The sequence below is a fragment of the Acanthochromis polyacanthus genome, chromosome 5 (assembly GCF_021347895.1).
Source record: "Acanthochromis polyacanthus isolate Apoly-LR-REF ecotype Palm Island chromosome 5, KAUST_Apoly_ChrSc, whole genome shotgun sequence".
Classification (NCBI taxonomy): domain Eukaryota; kingdom Metazoa; phylum Chordata; class Actinopteri; family Pomacentridae; genus Acanthochromis; species Acanthochromis polyacanthus.
In genome coordinates this window covers 16,469,229-16,488,857 of record NC_067117.1, presented here as the reverse complement: position 1 = coordinate 16,488,857, position 19,629 = coordinate 16,469,229, and the positions used below count along the sequence as shown (strand labels likewise).

At 41.1% G+C, this 19,629-nt stretch overlaps 1 protein-coding gene across 1 annotated transcript; it reads right to left on the bottom strand.

Annotated features, from left to right (window-relative positions):
* Positions 1-847: 847 nt before the first annotated feature.
* On the bottom strand, positions 848-18,813 carry LOC110960672 (retinoic acid receptor gamma-A-like). Its single transcript, XM_022208015.2, has 8 exons — positions 18,298-18,813; positions 7,041-7,189; positions 5,747-5,888; positions 5,493-5,656; positions 5,174-5,350; positions 4,763-4,967; positions 4,401-4,559; positions 848-3,884 (listed from the first exon to the last, which is right to left on the bottom strand). The coding sequence occupies exons 1-8, from the start codon at positions 18,440-18,442 to the stop codon at positions 3,577-3,579; spliced, it is 1,449 nt and encodes a 482-aa protein (XP_022063707.1). The 5' UTR covers positions 18,443-18,813; the 3' UTR covers positions 848-3,576.
* Between the last annotated feature and the right edge of the window lie 816 nt (positions 18,814-19,629).

Below are 19,629 nucleotides of genomic sequence, written 5' to 3'. Positions count from 1 at the left end.
CCTGCTTTTTGTTGTTTTTTAGCTTTGACCCAGGCACGCGCACGGCAGTCCACCGCTGAGGCTCCAGAACCCTCATGCTCATCCACTCAACCCTCTGTGTCCACTGAGCTGGATGACAGCACATTGTTCGCAGAGGCAATGAAGTTTGAGGAGGCACAGTTGGCACGTATGTTCACATTGATTTAAACCATACAAGACAATGTTATTACTGTAAAATATTCTGAGTATCTTAGTGCTACTGGTGATGTTCATTTATCTTTTTTTTTTCTTTTTTAAGTTTTCATTTATTTATTTATTTTATTTTATTTTTAAGTTTAGTGGCTAACTAGTTAGCTCTCATAGACCGGAAGCTCTCAACAAGATTTAATAATGAGGAAAATATCCAAAAAATATTCTTACCTGTGAAAAGTTATTCCAAGTTGCAACTTGATGTTATGATACCTTGAATTTAATCCAGTGCATCATATTTTGGTGGCATATCAGCACATAAACTCTGTGTGACTCCTGAGATCGTGGTGAATGTGTGGGTGTACGTCACGGTTAAGTGTGAAATGTTTGGTTTCAGTTTGTTGAGAGTACCATCAGGTTGGATGAACATGAAAGTGTATTTATGATATTTTTTCCCTTATGGATGCGACCCCCAGTCAGAAAGACGGGGCTGTATAATAAAAGATGAAAACACATACATGCTGATTTTGGTGAAGATATGTATGTTCATTGTTTTTTTTTTTAGATTGTATAAGACAGCGGAAATATTGTGCTGAAAGATTAACAGTTGTATTTCCATCATATGATTCATCATGTGAAGATGTGCAACGTGATGGCAAAGAAGATGACAAGTCAAAGGTCTGAGAACAAAAAGCGCCTTTATCAAAATACAAGAAACAACAAACAGCAAATAATAGGCAACAAAAAAAAGCAAAAATAGTATTAACTTCTCATAAAAATACATAAAAACAAGAACATTTCAGCCCAGTTGTTGTATTACTGTGTGTGTGTCCATCAGAACTATTTTGCTACAAGTCAGATTGAAATAAAACTCGCGAGGAGTTTGAATCATCCCTGAACATGAAGACAATACATACATTTGCTACAGAAACCGTGTTTATAAAAAGTAAGACATCAGTTAAAATTCAACAACAAAATGTAACAGAGATGAGTCAAGATTTAAAGGTCATTTGAGATCTTGAAATATCCTGCCATCGCAAAAAACAAGTGAATACATATAGAACCCTATTAGAATTTATATTAAGATTGTTTTGTTTCTATCCAAATGTAATGTCATACCTATCTTTGGTCTTCTTTCTAAAATCACATGCTTTTGTATTTTTTATCATTATGAGTTTAGGCCTCGCTGACCTTCTCCATGGCTTATTTATTGCACCGGCTCAAATTCAGGAAAAGAAATAAGTTTAAGGAACAGATAAAAGAAACAGAAATGTGTCTCCCCCCCGCCCCAACATGTCATGGTTATATGATTCAGAAACATCTTTAAATAATAAACAACATTTATGTAGACTTGGCTGATGATATGCAAAATATTGTGAAGAGCAGAGTGAAGGAAAACATTAAAGATATGTTTTGTCTTTTATCTCAGTCATATGGTTGTGATGTTCCCATCCTTAGTGACAAAATCACAACTTATCAGTCTAAAAAAAACAGAATTATGGCATCACTCTTTGATTTTTGATAAACTTCTGTGTCCTCGATGGCTTTAAATCTGGTGTTAAAGCTGGTGTGGTGCCACAATGGTCGTATCAGAGCTGATTTCTACTCGTGTCTTTTTCAGATTTCTCACTTGAGCTTCACTTTTGAAACTACATCAACAATATGTTGCAGCTGCGTTGCTGCAATGTTTCACGCCATTAAGGTCAATGTGCTGATGGAGAATCCTCTCCTCAAATAACGCAAATAATGTCAGTTTTATACATCTTCTGTAAAAAAAGTTGTATAGTCTTGATGAAAAACAGATTATAAGTATTTATTTTTTACAAAATCCATGTTTTGCATCACTCATTAAATACAGCACACATGAACACACATCATTGGAAACTGTTGCCCTGCGATTCAGCCGACAGGAAGCGATTGTTTTGTTTATGTTGTAACCTCAGAGAAGTGCGATATTTATCAATGGTAAGTAGCAAATGGTGATACGATTCTCTGTCAGCTCGCATCAGTGGCCTGCAGTCCACCGGAAGTCATGAGAATCTTTTAAAATTTTCAGATTTTGTTTTGTTTTTCTTTAGTTTTGCAAATCAGTTTACAGATGCTAGTAGGTGGACTAAACACTATCTGTGGAAGATGCAGTGATGACAGTAACATCTCTACAGCATCACTGCGTTTTGGTTCATGCTCTCACTTGCACACACACACACTCACACACCTGAGGTTTCTGTAACGTAAATGGATTTTTGGGGTTTTATCTGTTGGGAGGATTCTTTGCTCGCTCTTCAGGAAATTAAAATGTTATGGCTTACCTGTACTTGGTTGCTGCACCAAGGACATGATTATATTGGAAGATTTTTAACCAACTCTGTGGTGTAAGAAGAAGCTCTGATGGGGGAGTTTTGTTGGGGGAAAACACTCTAGAGACAAATGGCCCTGAAAGAATCAACCTGAGACTGTGATGACATTAAATCTACCCTGCAGATTCAGCTGTTAGATTATTGTACATGCGTATTGTTGAGAGGTGGAGATATGTTCCTGCATTTGTTTTGCATTTCTCTTATTTGGCCAACAAGCACCAGAGGTGAAATTAAAGTTCCTCTTGTTCTCTGTCAGGTTACATTATACTCATCAGAGGTTTTTATGAATCAGAAGGATAACGTACATAACCATGTGCTTGTCACACTGCGAGTTTGAGTCCTGCTCATGACTCCCTCTCTCTTTGCTATTGCTCTTTTTCCTTTTTTTTTTACTATTGCTTTTCACTGTGTCCGATAAAGCAGAAACGTGTACAATTAAAGCTTATAAAACACACGTCCAGTCAAATGAGAGCAGGACTGAGTGAAAAATATACAACCCCCCCCCCAAAAAAACAAAAAAAACCAAAAAAAAAACAAGGTCTCACAAACAGGCATAAACACAGAACAGAAATGTGTACATGCTTAGAAAAAAAAAACATACATTGAAAAAATAAGTAGCATATTTCCAAATAGTAATAAAGGTAATTCTGAGAAGACATTTGCGGCATACGGACACCATGTAGAGTTCTGTTGTTGCAATGTATTTTCACCATCAATTTTATACAAAGCATAGCCCTTAACAGATAGCGGAGGAGTGCATTTACTTCTGTCCAACAATTCCTCTCTTTGTGTGGACAAAACACTTTTTCAAATATCTTTAACACAGTCTGGCACAGCGATTTGTTTTAATAGTGCCCTCACCAATCCACTGAAATGTAGTGCTTTTACTTCCTATTCTGAATTGAACACATTTTTCCTTTCAGTCTATATGTACAGTTTAAGTAGATATGTGCTGTGTGAAAACACCATTTAGGATGTTTAAGAGCCTAAATCTGTGAGGTTCCTGGGAGGTGATATTGCTCAGTGAGGCTCAGCGATCTGCGGCTTCTTCTCACTGCGTCACGCTTTTCTTTTGAGCAGCCAACGCCCCGGCTGACGTCTCCCCCCACGGCTCTCCGTCACTGTCCGCCCCTCGCTCTTTCTCCTCATCCCAGTAGTCGTCCTCTTCCTCCTCCTCCTCTGACTCGTACGTGGACTTCTCTTCTTGCTTGATGGCTTGGATGGCAGGGGGAGCAGCCGCAGCGCTGTCACCTGAGTCGCTGCTGTCCTCGAAGGCCTCGGGGTTCTCCAGCATCTCCCGGATCAGCGGAGGCATGGGCCCTGGGATCTCTGTCTTTAGTGTGATGGCCCTTTCTGCACCTACAGGCACATGAATATATATTTAACTGTTAGCACGTAAACCTCCAACCAAACCACATCTATCTGTAAATCTATGTTTAAAAGCGCTGGCAGGAAGTTGGGTAAGAGTAGAGACTCTCATTTGGACACCATGACCTCCTCGTTAAAAACAAAACAAAACTGCAAGACACTAGATAGGACTGTTACACCTTTTGCACTTTTGTTTTGGAGAAAGTCGGCTAACTAAATCAGGTTTTCATTTTAAAGCTTGTATTTTGTTAAAACTGAACAGGTGAGTGTGATAACTTTTTATATATTTTCTTTTTTGAGCATAGCAACCTCCATCCTCATTATTTGTTAACTGTGTTTGTGCTGATGAAGGTATCATGTAATTAAAAACACAATATTATCTTTGGTTAAACAACAGCTGATTGTTCTTTGTTGCTTCTCTTTTCCCAATGAGCCGGGCTGTAACATAAGAAGTGAGATCTGATACTGAAATTTACTCCGAAACTGTGGGAAAAAAAATCAGCTGACCTTTAGTGCTGATTCCTCGAAGGTCTGTGACTTTCATCAGCATGCGGGGAAACATGTGAGGCTTGTTTGGGCGTCTGCGGCGGGTGTAGATCTTCAGCGCCTCTAGCAGCGGTTCCTGCAGCTTGTCTACTTTCTCCGGCTCCTCCAAGTCCATTCGATCTGTGTGAGCAAGACGCATGTAGCAATGTAGAGGAAATTAACAAACAGCTGACAAGATGATAGAGAGAAAACTGCAAAACCATGAAGCAAAATAACAATTTTAGAGGCTTCATACTAGTGGCTGGATACTAAACTATGAACTTATTTTGTTCCCTCGACTATAGGTGGAGATGAACAGATGCAGAACAGCGAGCCAGACTCACCTCCACAGATGAGACAAATCGCACTGAGGAGCCCCGTCTCTGTGTCGTCCATCTCCAAAGGCAGCAGCTGACCGGCGAAGGCAAACACCAGGTCTGTGAGGGGGCCAAAGCCAGCATTGTGCATCTGGGTCCTGTTAAGAGTCAGGCCATCTGAGAAGGTCATTGTGTCCTGTTCTGGTGTGTAGCGGGTGCATATCCTCAGCATCTACTCAGGGGAAAGAAAATGAGAAAGTCGAGACAAAAGAGAAATTGAACAGCTCGTAAATTTTCAGATAATGTTCCGAATAAAATGGCAGCTGTTCAGTAGCACAGTTTCGTATTGTATGAAGCAGCGTGACAGATGAACGGGCGTTAGGGAGGTGAAGAGCTGCAGGTTAAAGAAGAGAAGTAACAGGAGCGTGAAGCTAGTACCAGGATGTCCAGACATGCAGATTTGAGGAGGGTGATCTGGTCAGCGATGGTGAGCGTAGTGAAGCCTGGTAGCCGCTTGGCAAACTCCACAATCTTTATAATGCACTTAGTGGAGAGCTCACTGAACTTATCCCACAGGCCCAAGTCCAGCTGTACTCTGTGGTCAGCACTTGAATTCTGGGAGAGAGAAAGAGGGACACTTTGGTCTGTGTGACTGTGCAGGGTTTATACTGTGATTGTCCTTCCTGCAAAGCGGTGAGCTTCAGTGGAGTGTGAGGAATGAGAAGTGGATGCAAGTTTACAATAAAGAAAAACTCACTGTGGTGTATTTTCCTAGTTGACACAGAGACGGGAAGGTCTCTTGGTGTGCTTTGCTGACTTTGTTAACCAGCTCCTCCAGCTCTCCACTAAGCTCATAGTTCTCTGGCAGCACCACCTCCTCCTTCACGTCCTTCTTCTTTTTGTTCCTGTCATTGCGCACCGCTTCAGGTGAAACACAGGATCAATATTTAATTCCACTTTCAAATAAAACAAACCCAACTCTCCATGTGCTACTAACTTGAAGACACCGACCTTCTTTGGACATTCCGACCTCAAAGCACTTCTGCAGCCGACAGTACTGGCAGCGGTTGCGGGTCACTTTGTTGATCTGGCAGTTCTTGTCTCGGTGGCAGGTGTACACCATATTCTTTTGGATGCTGCGCCGGAAAAATCCCTGAGACAGATAACAGAAAAAGCCTTGTACACTGCTACAGAGAAAGAAATACTATACTCTAAAAGTTTTTCTTAAGCTCTCTGATAATAATATCATTGTCAGATGTCACACTAATCCATTTTTTTAGCTCAACAAAAGGACTGGAAAGAGGAAAACAGTTAATCTAGCCCAGCTTTAGAGACGCAGACAGCTGTGCTCTGTTATCATAAAACAATCTGTTTGCACCTTTTGTGATGAGATTCTTAAGCAGAAAAGAAATATAATAGTGGTCAGAGCTCTCCATATCTAACTCGGAGTAAGTAAGTCAAAAGGCACCAAAGTATCGACTCTTGTTTATCTTCAGATCGTATAAATCTTTTGCTTTTTATTAAAAAAAATCCATGAAGAGGAACAACAAGAGTGCAACATCAATTTTCAAGAGTTTTTTTGGGGGGATTATTAAAGATTTATCTTGTCTTGATTCAATCTGTTCCTGTAACTGAGTAGAATAGGTCTTTATTGTCATTGCTGAAAAACAACAAAAGCAGCTCTTTGGAAATCCAAGCAAAAAATAACGTCATTACCAAAAATAGAATGAAGATGAAATAAAAGAATACAAGAATACACTGTGTAAAAACATGAATAAAAATAAAATTCCACTGTGAGAGCAAGATTGTTCTGTATATAGTAAAATGCCAGATCAGCTATTAAACATGAGGTCGTATGTGCAAAGAATGCAGGGTGGTGGGTACTGCACTGTAGGAACCAGGGTCCTCAGTCTTTTCCGTGTTTTTTGGGAAATGGGGAGATGCATTTAACAGTAAACAATAATTTATTACTATTTGTATGAAGCCGGAACAGAAATTATTTGTATGCTGGGTTCTTTTCCATTTCACTTTAGGCGTTAATTCTACTTTTAGAACAGTTTTATTTGACTTATACAGTCCAATTCGTTGGTCACATCCACATGGATTTAGCTGCTGTATTAATAATATGCAATACACGTAGTCATGCACTAGAGGGCAGCTAAACAACATCACATAGCAGCTATGCTTCCATGCACATCTGCCAGACTCTGGGCGAACATAAGGTTCTCACTCTGACTTTCTTCTCAGCGGACCTCAACGTTATACATGTCCTGTAAACTCTGCGTGCACCTCTGGCTCCACTTACCTTGCAGCCCTCACAGGAGCTCACTCCATAGTGATAACCAGATGACTTGTCCTGGCACACAAAGCACGGCTTGTAGACCCGAGGAGGTGGAGGAGGAGAAGGAGAGCTGGGCACCATCTCCTCTGAGCTGGTGCTCTGGGTCTCCACCGCTGCAGACGGAAAAGAAAAAAAACACATTTAAGGTTTGTATTCGAGCATTCAAACTATGCTGCAAGCTAATACAACTACTGATTAAGAGACGGTGGCCAACAAACAACCCCCCAACCACATGCAGGCCACCCCTTGGAGCCAGAAGGCAAGCTCAAAGGCAGACATTTTTAAGAGAAAAAGGAGGGGAGAGGGGACGCTGCTGATTGACAGGGACTTAAAAGAGACACAATTAGCTGATGGCCAGATGGCCCTGCTGATAAAATGCTGATTGGCAGCTGAGATTTGATTGGCTTCTCCATTTACTGGTGAGTGGGGGGAGCGAGATGCCTCTGTTGACTTTTTGACTGACATCTGAATTTTTGTGTGTGTGCCTGCGTGCACACATGCTCACACTTTTATTTGAAAGGCCGTTCAACCAGACCTGCCCATATACCTCGAGCCCCATGTGAACAAACAGAGGTGGGATGTTTATGAGACTCGGCTGTCTCCCCTCTGCTCTTTCTCACTGTCTCGCTAAAGAAAATGGCACACTGTATAACGCCATATGCTGGCCACAGGCAAAGTCATTTGACTGCTTGCTAATGAAAGCGGCTAAAAACAAACAATGTAAAAAAAGAAAAAGAAAAAAAAGCTCCAAGTTCATCCAGCTGTTTAAAACTGCGGCTCCTCAGAACAGAGAGTGAAACTACAGCACGCCTGGTACGCATTTAAAGGTGATGACTAAAGAACAACCAGATTCCTTCGAACGTGCCTTTCAACTTTCACCTTCAGTCACCCCAACTTCACCTCCCTTTGCCCATTCCCACCCCCACTCCCTTGTTTCCTGGCCCTAAATTCCTCAGTGCAGGCTGGACAGGGTTTAATAGTTGCCCAGGCTCATAAGCAGCCCTATAAAGGTTGTGTCTCGGATGGGAAGGAGGCCCCCAGCCAGGGTGACGGACTCTTTATTGGGATCCAGTCACCTTGGGCAGCTATTCACATCAACAGCTCCATCCTTGGATCCCTTCCTAGTAAAAATAAAGAATCTGGGGTCAAAAACCCAAAGTCACAGCCCCTCCTGTCACCTTCAATGGATAGCACAGGACTGAACCAAATGTGGCCCTCACCCCACCGCATCAACCCCAACCTGAACCCGCAGCTCGTCATTAACAAGAGTGGTAAGGTTTCAAAAAACAGAGGCAAAGGCACAAAGGAATAATCTAATAAAAACAGAGAGGGGAAAAATGAAAGGAGAAAGAAAGGGTAAGAAGGAGGTGAGTCCGAGGACAAAAACTTCCCAGTGGCCGAGAGGTTAAATAAAATCCCGACTATTTAACTTTGACCTTGACTGAAGAAGGCCAATGCTAACTACAAGACCAGCAGCCCGCTTTAAGATTCAGAGATGTGGTCAGATGATGCAACACTACGTTCATTTAATCATGGCTGCACACACTAATCAGCTGGTTGACCAATTAATCAATAGAGAGCAACACTAATTTTGGAGTGATCAATTAAACCCAATTTTAAGCAAATAAATTCAAATAAATTATGTTTTTTTTATCAGCTGAAAAAGAGTGATGTAACATTAAAACCTGTTCTTTACTTAAAGAAGAGAGATCCGAGGCACTCAGAGTTCCTCAAAGTCCTTTATTAATACATGGACGGCAGTTTACGCGTTTCGATCACTACACGGCCTTCGTCAGAACATAATCGACAAGACATGATTATGTTCTGACAAAGGCCGTGTAGTGGCCGAAATGCGTAAACTGCTGTCCATGTATTAATAAAGTACTTTTAGGAACTCGGAGTGCCTCGGATCTCTCTTCTTCTTTTTGCTATTTAAATGGATTTTTTCTACTAGATCCTGAAGAGCACCCAGTACACCTTCTTCTATCCACTGACGCACTCATCTTTTTCTTGTTTTTACTGTTCTTTACTTACTTTGAGATAATCTGCATGAAGCTAACTGGTTTTGACACATTTTAATAGAAGTGGGAGTCAGCGGGGGAACTGTTATTGAGCATAATGTGAAGTGGAAACACAAAACACAGCAATTGGGATCGCTACACTCCCACCCATTACTCCTCTCATGACAAACGTCCATAAATTCAAACATTTCTGTTGTTTTTCAGTCCCAGGGTGAATTTTAACAATATTCTTGTCATTTTTAACTTGCTCGCAGCGAATTCAGATTTCCAGGCCTTCTTCAAACATTATAACTCAGACCTGCTGTGCTGACAGAACATTAAAAAGTGTCTTTCTGTTCCCCACATTTAAGAAATGACTAACAAGTGGTGAAGCTGGTATTCAGTTGACTCATGTGTTGTCTAACTGGAATTATTTAGTGGTGTGGACTGCTTTGTTTTGACTTGAAATAAATAAATTAATGTACCGGTAAGTTATGTGTGCACTCTGTAAGAGAAAGCCAGAACAAAGGAGAGTTTCTCATAAATTACTCAATGTTTTTTTTTTGTCTTACCGCTTTATTTACCGCAAAGAATTTTAGAAAACATGTTTACAACAGTATAAGCAGTGTCAGCCGGCTCAGTTGTGAAAATGGAAAAGACTTGGATTTTGATGTGGGAGAAGTAATTAGTTGATCAGCAACTATACTGACAACTGATTACTTGTTTAGCTCTCTGAACCCCAATAATCTTCTGGTCTTTTTTGCTCCCGTCACATTTTTACACACTGGGGACTAATTCTCTAAAATCTAGCACCTCTATGAAAACAGCACAAACATGGCTAGAAATAAAGAGAACGGAAACATTCATGTTGTGTAGTGACACAGTTATAATGCTATAAATCACAAATTTTACGCAAAAAATCTATCTATCGATCTACATTTGCTTTCTTTCAGATATTTCAGACATGCATGTTCTGTATAAACGCAGCCTGCACTTCAGTCCAGTTTAGCTGAAAAGTCCCTGGATTTTTCTTACATGACTGCCAGTGTAGCTGAGTCACTAATGACTTTATAATTGCACAAAAGGCCGCAGATTTTTTTTTTTTTTTTTTTTTACAGAATCAAGTTATTTGAAACCTTTTTTTAAACAAGACATGGAAAAAAAAGATTATTTTAATGCATCAAGATTAAGTTATGTTTTTTTTAAAAAAAATGGGAGTCCTAGAGTGAAGAGATCTTCTTGAAGTTGGAAATCCTATGATTTATTCTGTATTTACTGTTTCTAGCTTTGGGAAATGATAGCATTTTGGCTTTTTATTTTTTTAAAAGCAGCTTTAAGATTCAGAGGGTTAAGTTTTTCAAGGGGAAATGCCAAAAATCCCCCGATTCCACATTGTCTATAACCAAACATTTGTTATATTTTGAATAAAGCGCAAGGATTCGTCTATACTGAGACAACATTATTATCCAACAACAAATGAAAGAAAAGAATGAAACAACCACTACAGAATAACACTGAAAGGGCATTCAGATTGATAAAGTTTATGTGTTATGTGACTGGACAACGCACCAACATACAAGCCTCTAGCGTCTTGCTTGTGTGGATATGGTGCTTTTTGTTGAGCTGTGTGATATTAAATCTATCAGTATGTTTTGGAAATTAAATACGATATTTAAAGAGAGCAGCTTGGCCTTCAGGAAGTTCTCACAGGCATTTTTCACTATTTTCTCACACTTTACAACAAATTAATCATGGATTAAGAAAGTAATCTGCAGATTAATCAAAACGGAAAAAAGATGGTAAATTGTGATGTCTCTGGTCAAACAGATCAAACTACCTGATTATGAGATTCTCATTTCTGCCTGTTTGTTCGACTTCTACCAGAAAATGCTGCAAATGTTACACAATCTTCAGACACAGTAGGTGAGATGACAGATGTTGGAAAATGTATCATGTTTCATGCACGAGTTTATGAATAAACAAAGAGCTGCTGGGTGAGCAGTAAATAGTGTGATGCATTCAGTTTTGGGGCATTAGGAGCTGAGGTGTGGGAGGTGGAGGTGAAGGAGCTTGGAGCTGAATGAGTGGCACTGTAACCTGATCACTGTTTTCTGTTTATATAGTAACACTGACAATGTAAAAGTGTCCCTGAGAGAACAAATGGAAAAATAGCTCCCATTGAAACGGAGAAGCTGCATCTGGCGCCAGGAGAGAGGTAGTGACTGACACCGTCTGAGGGTGGTGAGAGCGGGTGAGGAGGGACGTGACTCAGAGGAACCTGACGGAGGGAGACAGGGCGAGAGACGCTGGGCTTGAAGGCAGGAGAGAGAGCGAGGAGGATGGAGGAGGGGACTTTACCTGGCGTGGAGAAAGAGGGAGAGAAGCCAAAAACTGTCAGCGGCTGTCATCACCCTGAACTGAGCTCAGCCTCAGAGCCTGGGATTGAAAAAATACCTCTCTCTTCTTAACCTACATCTCACCCCTCAGTGTGTCACAACATCAATCAGCACACCGCTATTGGACGCCGAGCAGACGACATGGACTCATGTGAATCGGCCTAATCAGCCAACCTGATACAGCTCCTCTGCACAGCGCTTCACATGCAATCAAAACTATAAATATAACCTGTCATCTGACTCATTTCATCATCTACTTGCAGGGCTTTAAATAATACTAAACTCCGTCTACTTAAGAGTTTAACTCCAAAATAAAATTCTCTTTCTATCTACTGCGTCACCACACAGCAATATTCCTATGCGCTGCTTCGCTTCATATACCCGTCTTGTTTCCATGTGTCTTTTCCATCTTCCTCCTCTCACATTTCCTCAGTGTTTGTTGTCAGATCAGCACATCTCTGTTTAGACAACAGATGCCCCTTCGAAAGCAGACACCTTCCTTATCAGCTCTGATGCCTGAGAGTCGAAGCTCTGCAGGAGCTGAGATACTGCTCCCGAGAAGAGTACAAATCTTTTCTAACGACAACAAATATTGCAAATACAGCAACATCAAAGCCTGGAATAGTGTTCTCGCTGTTTGACTGAGCTGATTTTATAATAATCGATAAGAGACACATAAAATCTCGTGTTTTTACTGTGAATTCTCTGTGTGTTTTTTAGGAAATACTGCAAAATGCTTGGAATTAATATGTGGTATAGATTTAGGACAGCTTCCTTTTCTGCCAGAGCAGATGCCCAGCTGTCCATTTGGCATCCAGCGCAGATATTTTACTGTGACAAAGCTGATGTTTCAGCTGGACAGAACTGATCTGCCATTTGGTATTAACAAGTATATGAGAATGGAGACACAGTGGCTGATAATTCCTGCCTTCACGCTGCAGCAGTATCAGTTTTACAGCCTGAATGTGCGCACAGTCACACACACAAAGACTGGCTGAAGGTGTTCCTCCATTCCTCACAGAGTGTCTGTGTGGACTAAACAGTGTGACACATGGCCTATAGGACCTGCAGTCTGGCTCAGCCTGCCAACATCGCACATCTTATTGAACTAGACTTTGGCCTGGAGGCTCCTCTGAGTCTCGCAGTGAGGAGAAGTAGTGGAAGATGCAGCTAAAGACGGTAACAAAGAGCCTAATAAACTGTATCTGTGACATATTCTTATTTATTGCTTCTTTTGGAGCCCGATCAGAATTCTGTGAAATAGTATCAAATAGTACTGACACATACAAGACTGTAATAAAGTACATAAAGATTCATAAGACAACAGAAATGCCTTTAAGATTAGCATTTTTTCCTAATGTAGATTAATTTCAGGGACAAATTCAGCTTTTGCAGAACTTCTCCCCTCATGAAATGTTCGACGGCATGCTGTGGAATGTGCGTGCACATGTGAATATGTGTGTGTGGGCCGCTGTACTGGCCGGTCGGACAGCGTGTGATGGGTCTCTGTGTGACTTTGAGTGCAACAACACTCAGAAACATGGAGCGAGGGGGAGGAAACGCTGGGGCAAATATGCTTCATTATTCTATGGCTGCAACACAAGGAAGCCTCGTTTAAGTCCATTTCAAAGAGGCAACTAAAACAAATTTTGACTCAGATTTACATCATAATATGTATGTGTCATCCTCAAAGTTGCTGTATTATGAGCAAATAAACAGCGGGGCAGAGTTTCAACCTCAAATATGCTGAGCAAGTAATTACCACGACAGCAGGGAGGAGATGGGGGAGATCTGAGTGACAATCCCTTTCATCAGCTGTTTTAAGTTCAATACCAGTGCCCCCCCCTCTCCATCCTCCTACCCATCCCTCCCCCGAACTCAACCCTGGCTAATAACCCTCTTCCCCCCTCTGTCCTCTCCTGCCTTCCTGCCCTGGCAGGAGGAGGAGCCCTTCCTGTCATTGGCAGCGCCTTTTAAAGGAAAGGCTGTGAAAACCAGGCTACTGTCCAGGAGATGGCTCCATAAAAAACAGCACCAAACACTTAAAAAGGAGGCAGGGACACACAAACACACAGCAGTGCACAATAGCACACACACACACACACACACACACACACACACACACACACACACACACACACACACACACACACACACACACACACACACACACACACATTTGCACAAGCTTGGTTACAAAAACAGAAAACCTGGAAAAAAGCCGGGGACCCTGCAAACCCCTTCACAGTCGAGTTTTGCAATGTCAGACGCACAGTGAAAATATGCGGCAAAAGAGCAGAATTCATGATAATGTGACCGTAATGCCAAACAAAGTTTAAAAACCTGGAAGATCACTGTCATGGAATATTGTTTTTCATGGTCAAGGAGTTGGTCTTTGTCTGCAGCGTGTGGGGGAGGGTGCATTTATGGGACCGGTTGTTAAATTTAGGTTTGTCCCTTTTGTCCCTTTCTTTTTATTTATAACTCCCAATAAACCCAGCTTTATATTTTTCCCCCTATTTCAATATTACAGAGTCCATATAGCCAATACTGGGGATCAACATAACATCACAAATGCATCTTCTGCCAAACTCAGTGGGTTTTTTTAGCAGTAAAGTCTGGGTGTGTAAAGGTCAAGAGCAGACATGAGCAGACATCAGGCAGTGTGGTAACATGTGGTAAGATTTTAAACACTTAAAAAATGCACTTTGTCATGAAAAAACAAAGATATCACTGCTCCATGGTTAGATGATAGTGTGAAACAATCTCATACCTTGTTTGAAAGATTACATTTTGAAAGCGACTTAAAGCAGCTCTTTATTAAATTATTTCTACAAGTGATTCACATTTGGCAGCGCTAATGCAAGGGATTAGAGAAAACTGTAGGGCACATCAATAAATCAGAATCATCAAAAGAACAAACTCTGTGAAAGTTAATGTGGCGAAAACTGGCCTGTGAGCTGTGACGCCAAAATCAGAGACAAGCTGGAACACGACTCACAAAATGTTGGTTTGAATCACTTTCACTCCAGAACAATCTCTAACTAGGGGCATCTGCTCCTACAGCTTTTATAGAACAGCTTCAATTGCAAAAATATGCTTTTCCTATCATTTTAAATAGGCTAATTTAGGTAAATTAGATCTATTGTGCAACCACAGATAATCTATTTGCCATGTGTGCATTCTGAGCAGCTAAAGGTGTCACAGTCAAAGAGAAATGAAGGATGATTACGTGGAACTACAGCAGAATTACTGTGAATGACCAGATATGAGTTATAACTTGGTCTGCATGATTCACAACAACTAAACAATCCGTCGTGGTATTTTCTCTGATAATTCTATTTGACCAGAGAGAGGGATGTCTGCCTGTAAACAAAAGGAAAATGAAAACTCTTCATGTTGTTCATTTTTGAGTTTCGATGAATCCAGAAAGATTTTAATGTAAGTTCTATTACCCACAAAATAATTTGAAACCTTCATTTTTGTTCCGCCACCGCCACTACTGAAAACATCTGAATATATAAAAAACAGCGTTTAGCTTGTTTGTTCAAGTCATAAAATGTTCAGCAGCACCCAATAACTTCACATGCCTTCGTATTCACATGGTCTGGTTGTTATTAAATAGTTTGAGCATGCAATGATGGAAAAGCTGTTTCATTAAATAATTCAAGGATCTCTGCCTTCACACACAAACACATACGTAAACCCTGAACTTGAATTTCCACATTCACAGGGCAGTTTGTTCCTCACCACTCCTTAAGAAAGAGCCTATTGGCATCAAGAGAACAAGCACACGCCTTTGCCGAGTGACACACATCACCAAAGTGCATTAAAGACACCGCTGTGTATACAATCAAAACAATGATGTAAGTCTTTTTTGTCCAACAAATGAATGCAACACCCACCATTTCTTAAATCTCATATATCCAGCATAAAACCTCCTGTCTTTGTCAGTTAATTCCTATGAGAGCATCTCCCAGCTATCCGTGCTCCTCCTGTGTGATGATATGATGCTCCATTCTTAAAGTAGCTTTGAAGAGCCCATTTTAAAGAGAGGGTGCCCAAGAAAAAGGAGATTATCACTGAATGAAGACAAGAGTGTTTCCCCTCAAGGCCTGAAACATGGAGACACAAAGGGAAACAGTGGGCTTAATCCCAAATTCCAGCCTCATCCTGCCACCCTCCTTTCAGGCCTCGTCTCTTTAAACTGCCCCTACACACTCCTTAATCTCTTAATTGAGCCTTTGTAATTGTAATTAAATCATTAAAAGCTCTTGGTTACACAACACGAGGCATGTAAACGGATCCATGGGCGAGCAAAGAATAAACACACATTATTGCTTTTTTTGGGGGGGTGGGGGCATACTGTTGGAAGAAAGAGGGGAGATCTTCAAAAGAAGAGAAAAACAAATGTCACGGCGCACAAGAGGCAGTGACAGAGAGAGAGACAGACTTCGGCATGTAACCGCTGCCTTTAATACCTCCTGACGTTGAAACAAAGGAAGGCAAAGAGGTGCTGAACTGCCTCACACAAAAAAGACCAGGAAGAGATGACCCCCCCTCTGACACACACACACACACACACACACACACTGGAGAGGCAGTGTGTGTGTGTGTGTGTGTGTGTGTGTGGTGTGTGTGTGTGTGTGTGTGTGTGTGTGTGTGTGTGTGTGTGTGTCAGGCCAAAATGCTCTCAGGAATTTAGAGCCACAACGTCCAACACAACATGTTCTCAGAAAGTAGATTCATCAGTTGTTCACTTTCTGATTAGGAGATAAAAGTGTGCAGCAGGTAATAGGGTTCCCTGCGATAAATACAAGATTACACACAAGAAATAAAGAAAACAGTCCTGTCAGGGTCACAGCTCGTCATGTATTAGTGACAAGGGTCATTATCTAATTTGTCATTGTCAAACAGGAGGCAGTGTCTCAATTTTGTTCTCAAAGATTGCACTTTAATTCCACTCGTTAGACTCCATTGGTTAAACATAATGTGCATTTTTTCTAACTACAATGACATAAAATGTAAAATCTTAAATAAATGAGATTAATTGTTTTGATTTGATCTCAGTCTGTAAAAAAAGTAAGCAAAGGGCCCCAGAAGAACACACAATTTGTGAAATTTTGAACAATCAGATCATGAAAAGGGTGACCTTCTCTATAAACATGTCTGAAATTAACAATTATTTTCTTACTAAATCAAAAAAATTCATGCAAACTGACAGAAAATGAAAATGTGAAAACAGCCCGAGGCGACGTCTTTGAACGTCTTCTCCAAAATATTCATTTCACAGTGATTTAAAACTGAAGAAAGCAGCAAATCATTCAGATTGGAGAAGCTCAAAAGGCAAAAGGTGAAGGTTTTGCTTGGAAAAAAAACATTAATCTGATCATTCATATTAATTAATCAATAAGTTAATCAACGAATCACTTAAAGTCCAGTTCTCAGCAGAGGAATTTAAAACTGACCACCTTCGTGTTGAAGAAGAAATAAAGCTGCAGTATGAATGGTGTTACTCGCCTCATGACCAACACATTTTTGCATGCTGCTGAACATTAATGTTAACGGGTTATTTGGATAAAAGGCTCTTTTTTACTTTTTTTGCTACCATGTTTGAATAAAAATCTGTGCACATACAGTTTCGTGGCTGACACCAAGACGTGCAACCTGCATGGCTTAAAAAAAAAAAAGACAAGGAAAAAAGAGCCAAATTTCATATAAAGAAAACATGATTAATGGACATTTGTGGACATTTGTCTTTCAGCCTGGCATCTGGCAAAGCTCCACAGCGAGTTGAAACAGGCCCTGCTGTGGTGTTTGTCATCCTGACTGCTCATCTATCATCATTAGTGAGCACTGTGGTCCTGACAGGCTATGATGCACTGGTATCTAAATAATTACTGAAGACAAATAGACTTAAGGAGCTCAGCGGGGACGTCCCAAATCACTGGAGGAAAGTAGGAGAAGACGTATTTTATCCGGCACACATGCACACACTCTCTGCAGGTCGTTTCTATGGACAGATAAAATCAATGTTTGATTTTCTAAGTCACTGAGCCAAGTGTAATCAAAAAGTGTGAAACAGACTCCATGACAATAACAAAAGGTCTGCTTATTATTTTTACTAGATAGAGGGACTTTCTCTCATTTATCGCCGCAGTGTTTGTCTGAGTAACAGTTCCTGTGTGGATGATTAGATTTTTTGTATGTCTGAATACCTGATGCAATCTGTGCCTTTCTTACTCTGGTCTTTTGAGGGTAAAGAATGTCTCAAGTTGGGAAACGGAGTGTTTTTGTGTCAAATGATTCATACCGCATCTTTAAATAACAGTTTCTCGGTTTAATATAACTTCTTGGCATCAGTGCAAACACAAATCAATGCAAAGTAAAAGACTGCTCATATGGTGAACTTCATTTATCTTTTAGAAGTGGCCAGTTTTCTAACTAGCTGTGGCTTTTTGTGTGTCAGAATTGTAAGTCCCGTTTGCCTTCAATCTGTCAGTGCTGTTTCTGTTGGGCGCTTGTTATTTTCTGGACACATCACCGGGTTAAGTCCCTGCATTGTTTGGCAGAGCTGTCAATCATGTGAAGTCATTCATAAAGAAAACAAACGGCGTGATGTATAAATACACTCCCCGACTCACTCACTCTCAATCACAAAAGCACGCTGAGCACATAAACAAACAAAGTGCAGGGTGAGAACTGGCACATATGATCGAAAAGGAATCCGACTCTTCCTGCTGCGTGATAACACAACTGGGGCTTTGATAAGGACACACATTAACACACACACAGCTGGATGGACGGTACATGTTGCATACTCACACTGGACGCTGCTGGTCCCGGCCCAGGCAAAGGGGTCCAAGCCGGAGAAGTAAGGGGTGGCCTTACCCAGCATGCAGGAGCCTTGTCTGGACACATCAAAGAGGGGCCGAGGGGCCAGACCCAGAGCCTCCATGCAGTCAAACATGCTCCTCTCAAAGCTATTGTTCTCAGATATTCTCAGAAACAGCTCCCTGGGACTTAACGTAACTTAATGCCCTGCTCGGTCCAGGTGTTCTCTGTCTGTCTGTCTGTCTGTCTGTCTGTCTGTATTTGCCCCTGCCTCTGCCCTCTGGCTTCCTCTTCTGTCTCTCCCAGACTGAGTCCTCCACAAGGACTGAATCACTCCTTCCTGACTCTCTTTTCTCACCTTATTTCTGTTCTACAACACCGACTGCTTCCACCCTCTCTGTACCACTCGCCTGCTCTGCCCTGTCTGCTGTAACTGATCTCAGCTCCCCTCTCGCTGGCTCTCTGGGCCTCTCACACTCCACCACAGTCACAGCCAACTATCTGCACGCTCTCCCACTCCTGAAAAAAAAGGGGGTGGGGTTGAAGAAGCAGAAAGAGGAGGGTCATACAGCCTGAGGAGGTGTGCTTCTGAGGTCCGATTGGCCTCACACCAAACTCCTCTCCCTCCCTCTTTTCTCCTTCAAGTTTTCAAACTCACCTCTTCATGTTTCATATTCGGCAAATGAAAACAAACACTCCTCGCCTCCCCTATTCTCATCTTCTACTTGTTCTTTTTGTTCCATCACGGCAGGGAACAAATAGTCGCTCTCACAGACGGCTCAGCTTTGCCCACCTTAAGGCGGACAAGAAGCATCTCCCTCCTCACAGAGTCTGTTTGGAGCAGAACGAAACCCAGTGAGAGGGAATGTAGTGAAGGTGCCAATTGATAATTTTCTCAGCTTTCACTGTAATTGTTCTGTGCAGGAACTCACCTGCTCACATGCAACCAAAATAAAGGCATATTCAATTGCATATGTATGATTACCTATTTTTATTATCATTATTCGTAAAAGCTTGTATAAAATGCAAAGAGAAGGTAACATGAAATCCATTAAATCAAGCAAAAAAGAGAAATGCTCCATTGTCACTTGATAATTTTTTAGTTTGATAATAAAAGCAAAGTTTTAAGTAATTTATCAGATTTTAATTGGTCGGATTTAGTTTTACAACATTTTGTTTTACTCGAGGAATTTAAAAAGAACCGCCAAACTCATTTATATTTACATATGTTGAACTGCATCATACAGTGTAGATTAATTTCACATTTACACATATGATCTGCTGGGCACAAAATAAAAGACTCCCAGGGCTAAACCAGCAACT

What these genes read in the sequence shown, in the direction of transcription:
- LOC110960672 (XM_022208015.2), bottom strand. Translation starts at nt 18,442, where the DNA reads ATGTTTGACTGCATGGAGGCTCTGGGTCTGGCCCCTCGGCCCCTCTTT. An exon ending in CGGGACCAGCAGCGTCCAGT is followed by an intron (nt 7,190 to 18,297) that starts GTGAGTATGCAA and finishes TTCCGTCTGCAG; the next exon opens with CGGTGGAGACCCAGAGCACC. An exon ending in TCGAGGAATCAGCACTAAAG is followed by an intron (nt 3,885 to 4,400) that starts GTCAGCTGATTT and finishes ATGTGCCTGTAG; the next exon opens with GTGCAGAAAGGGCCATCACA.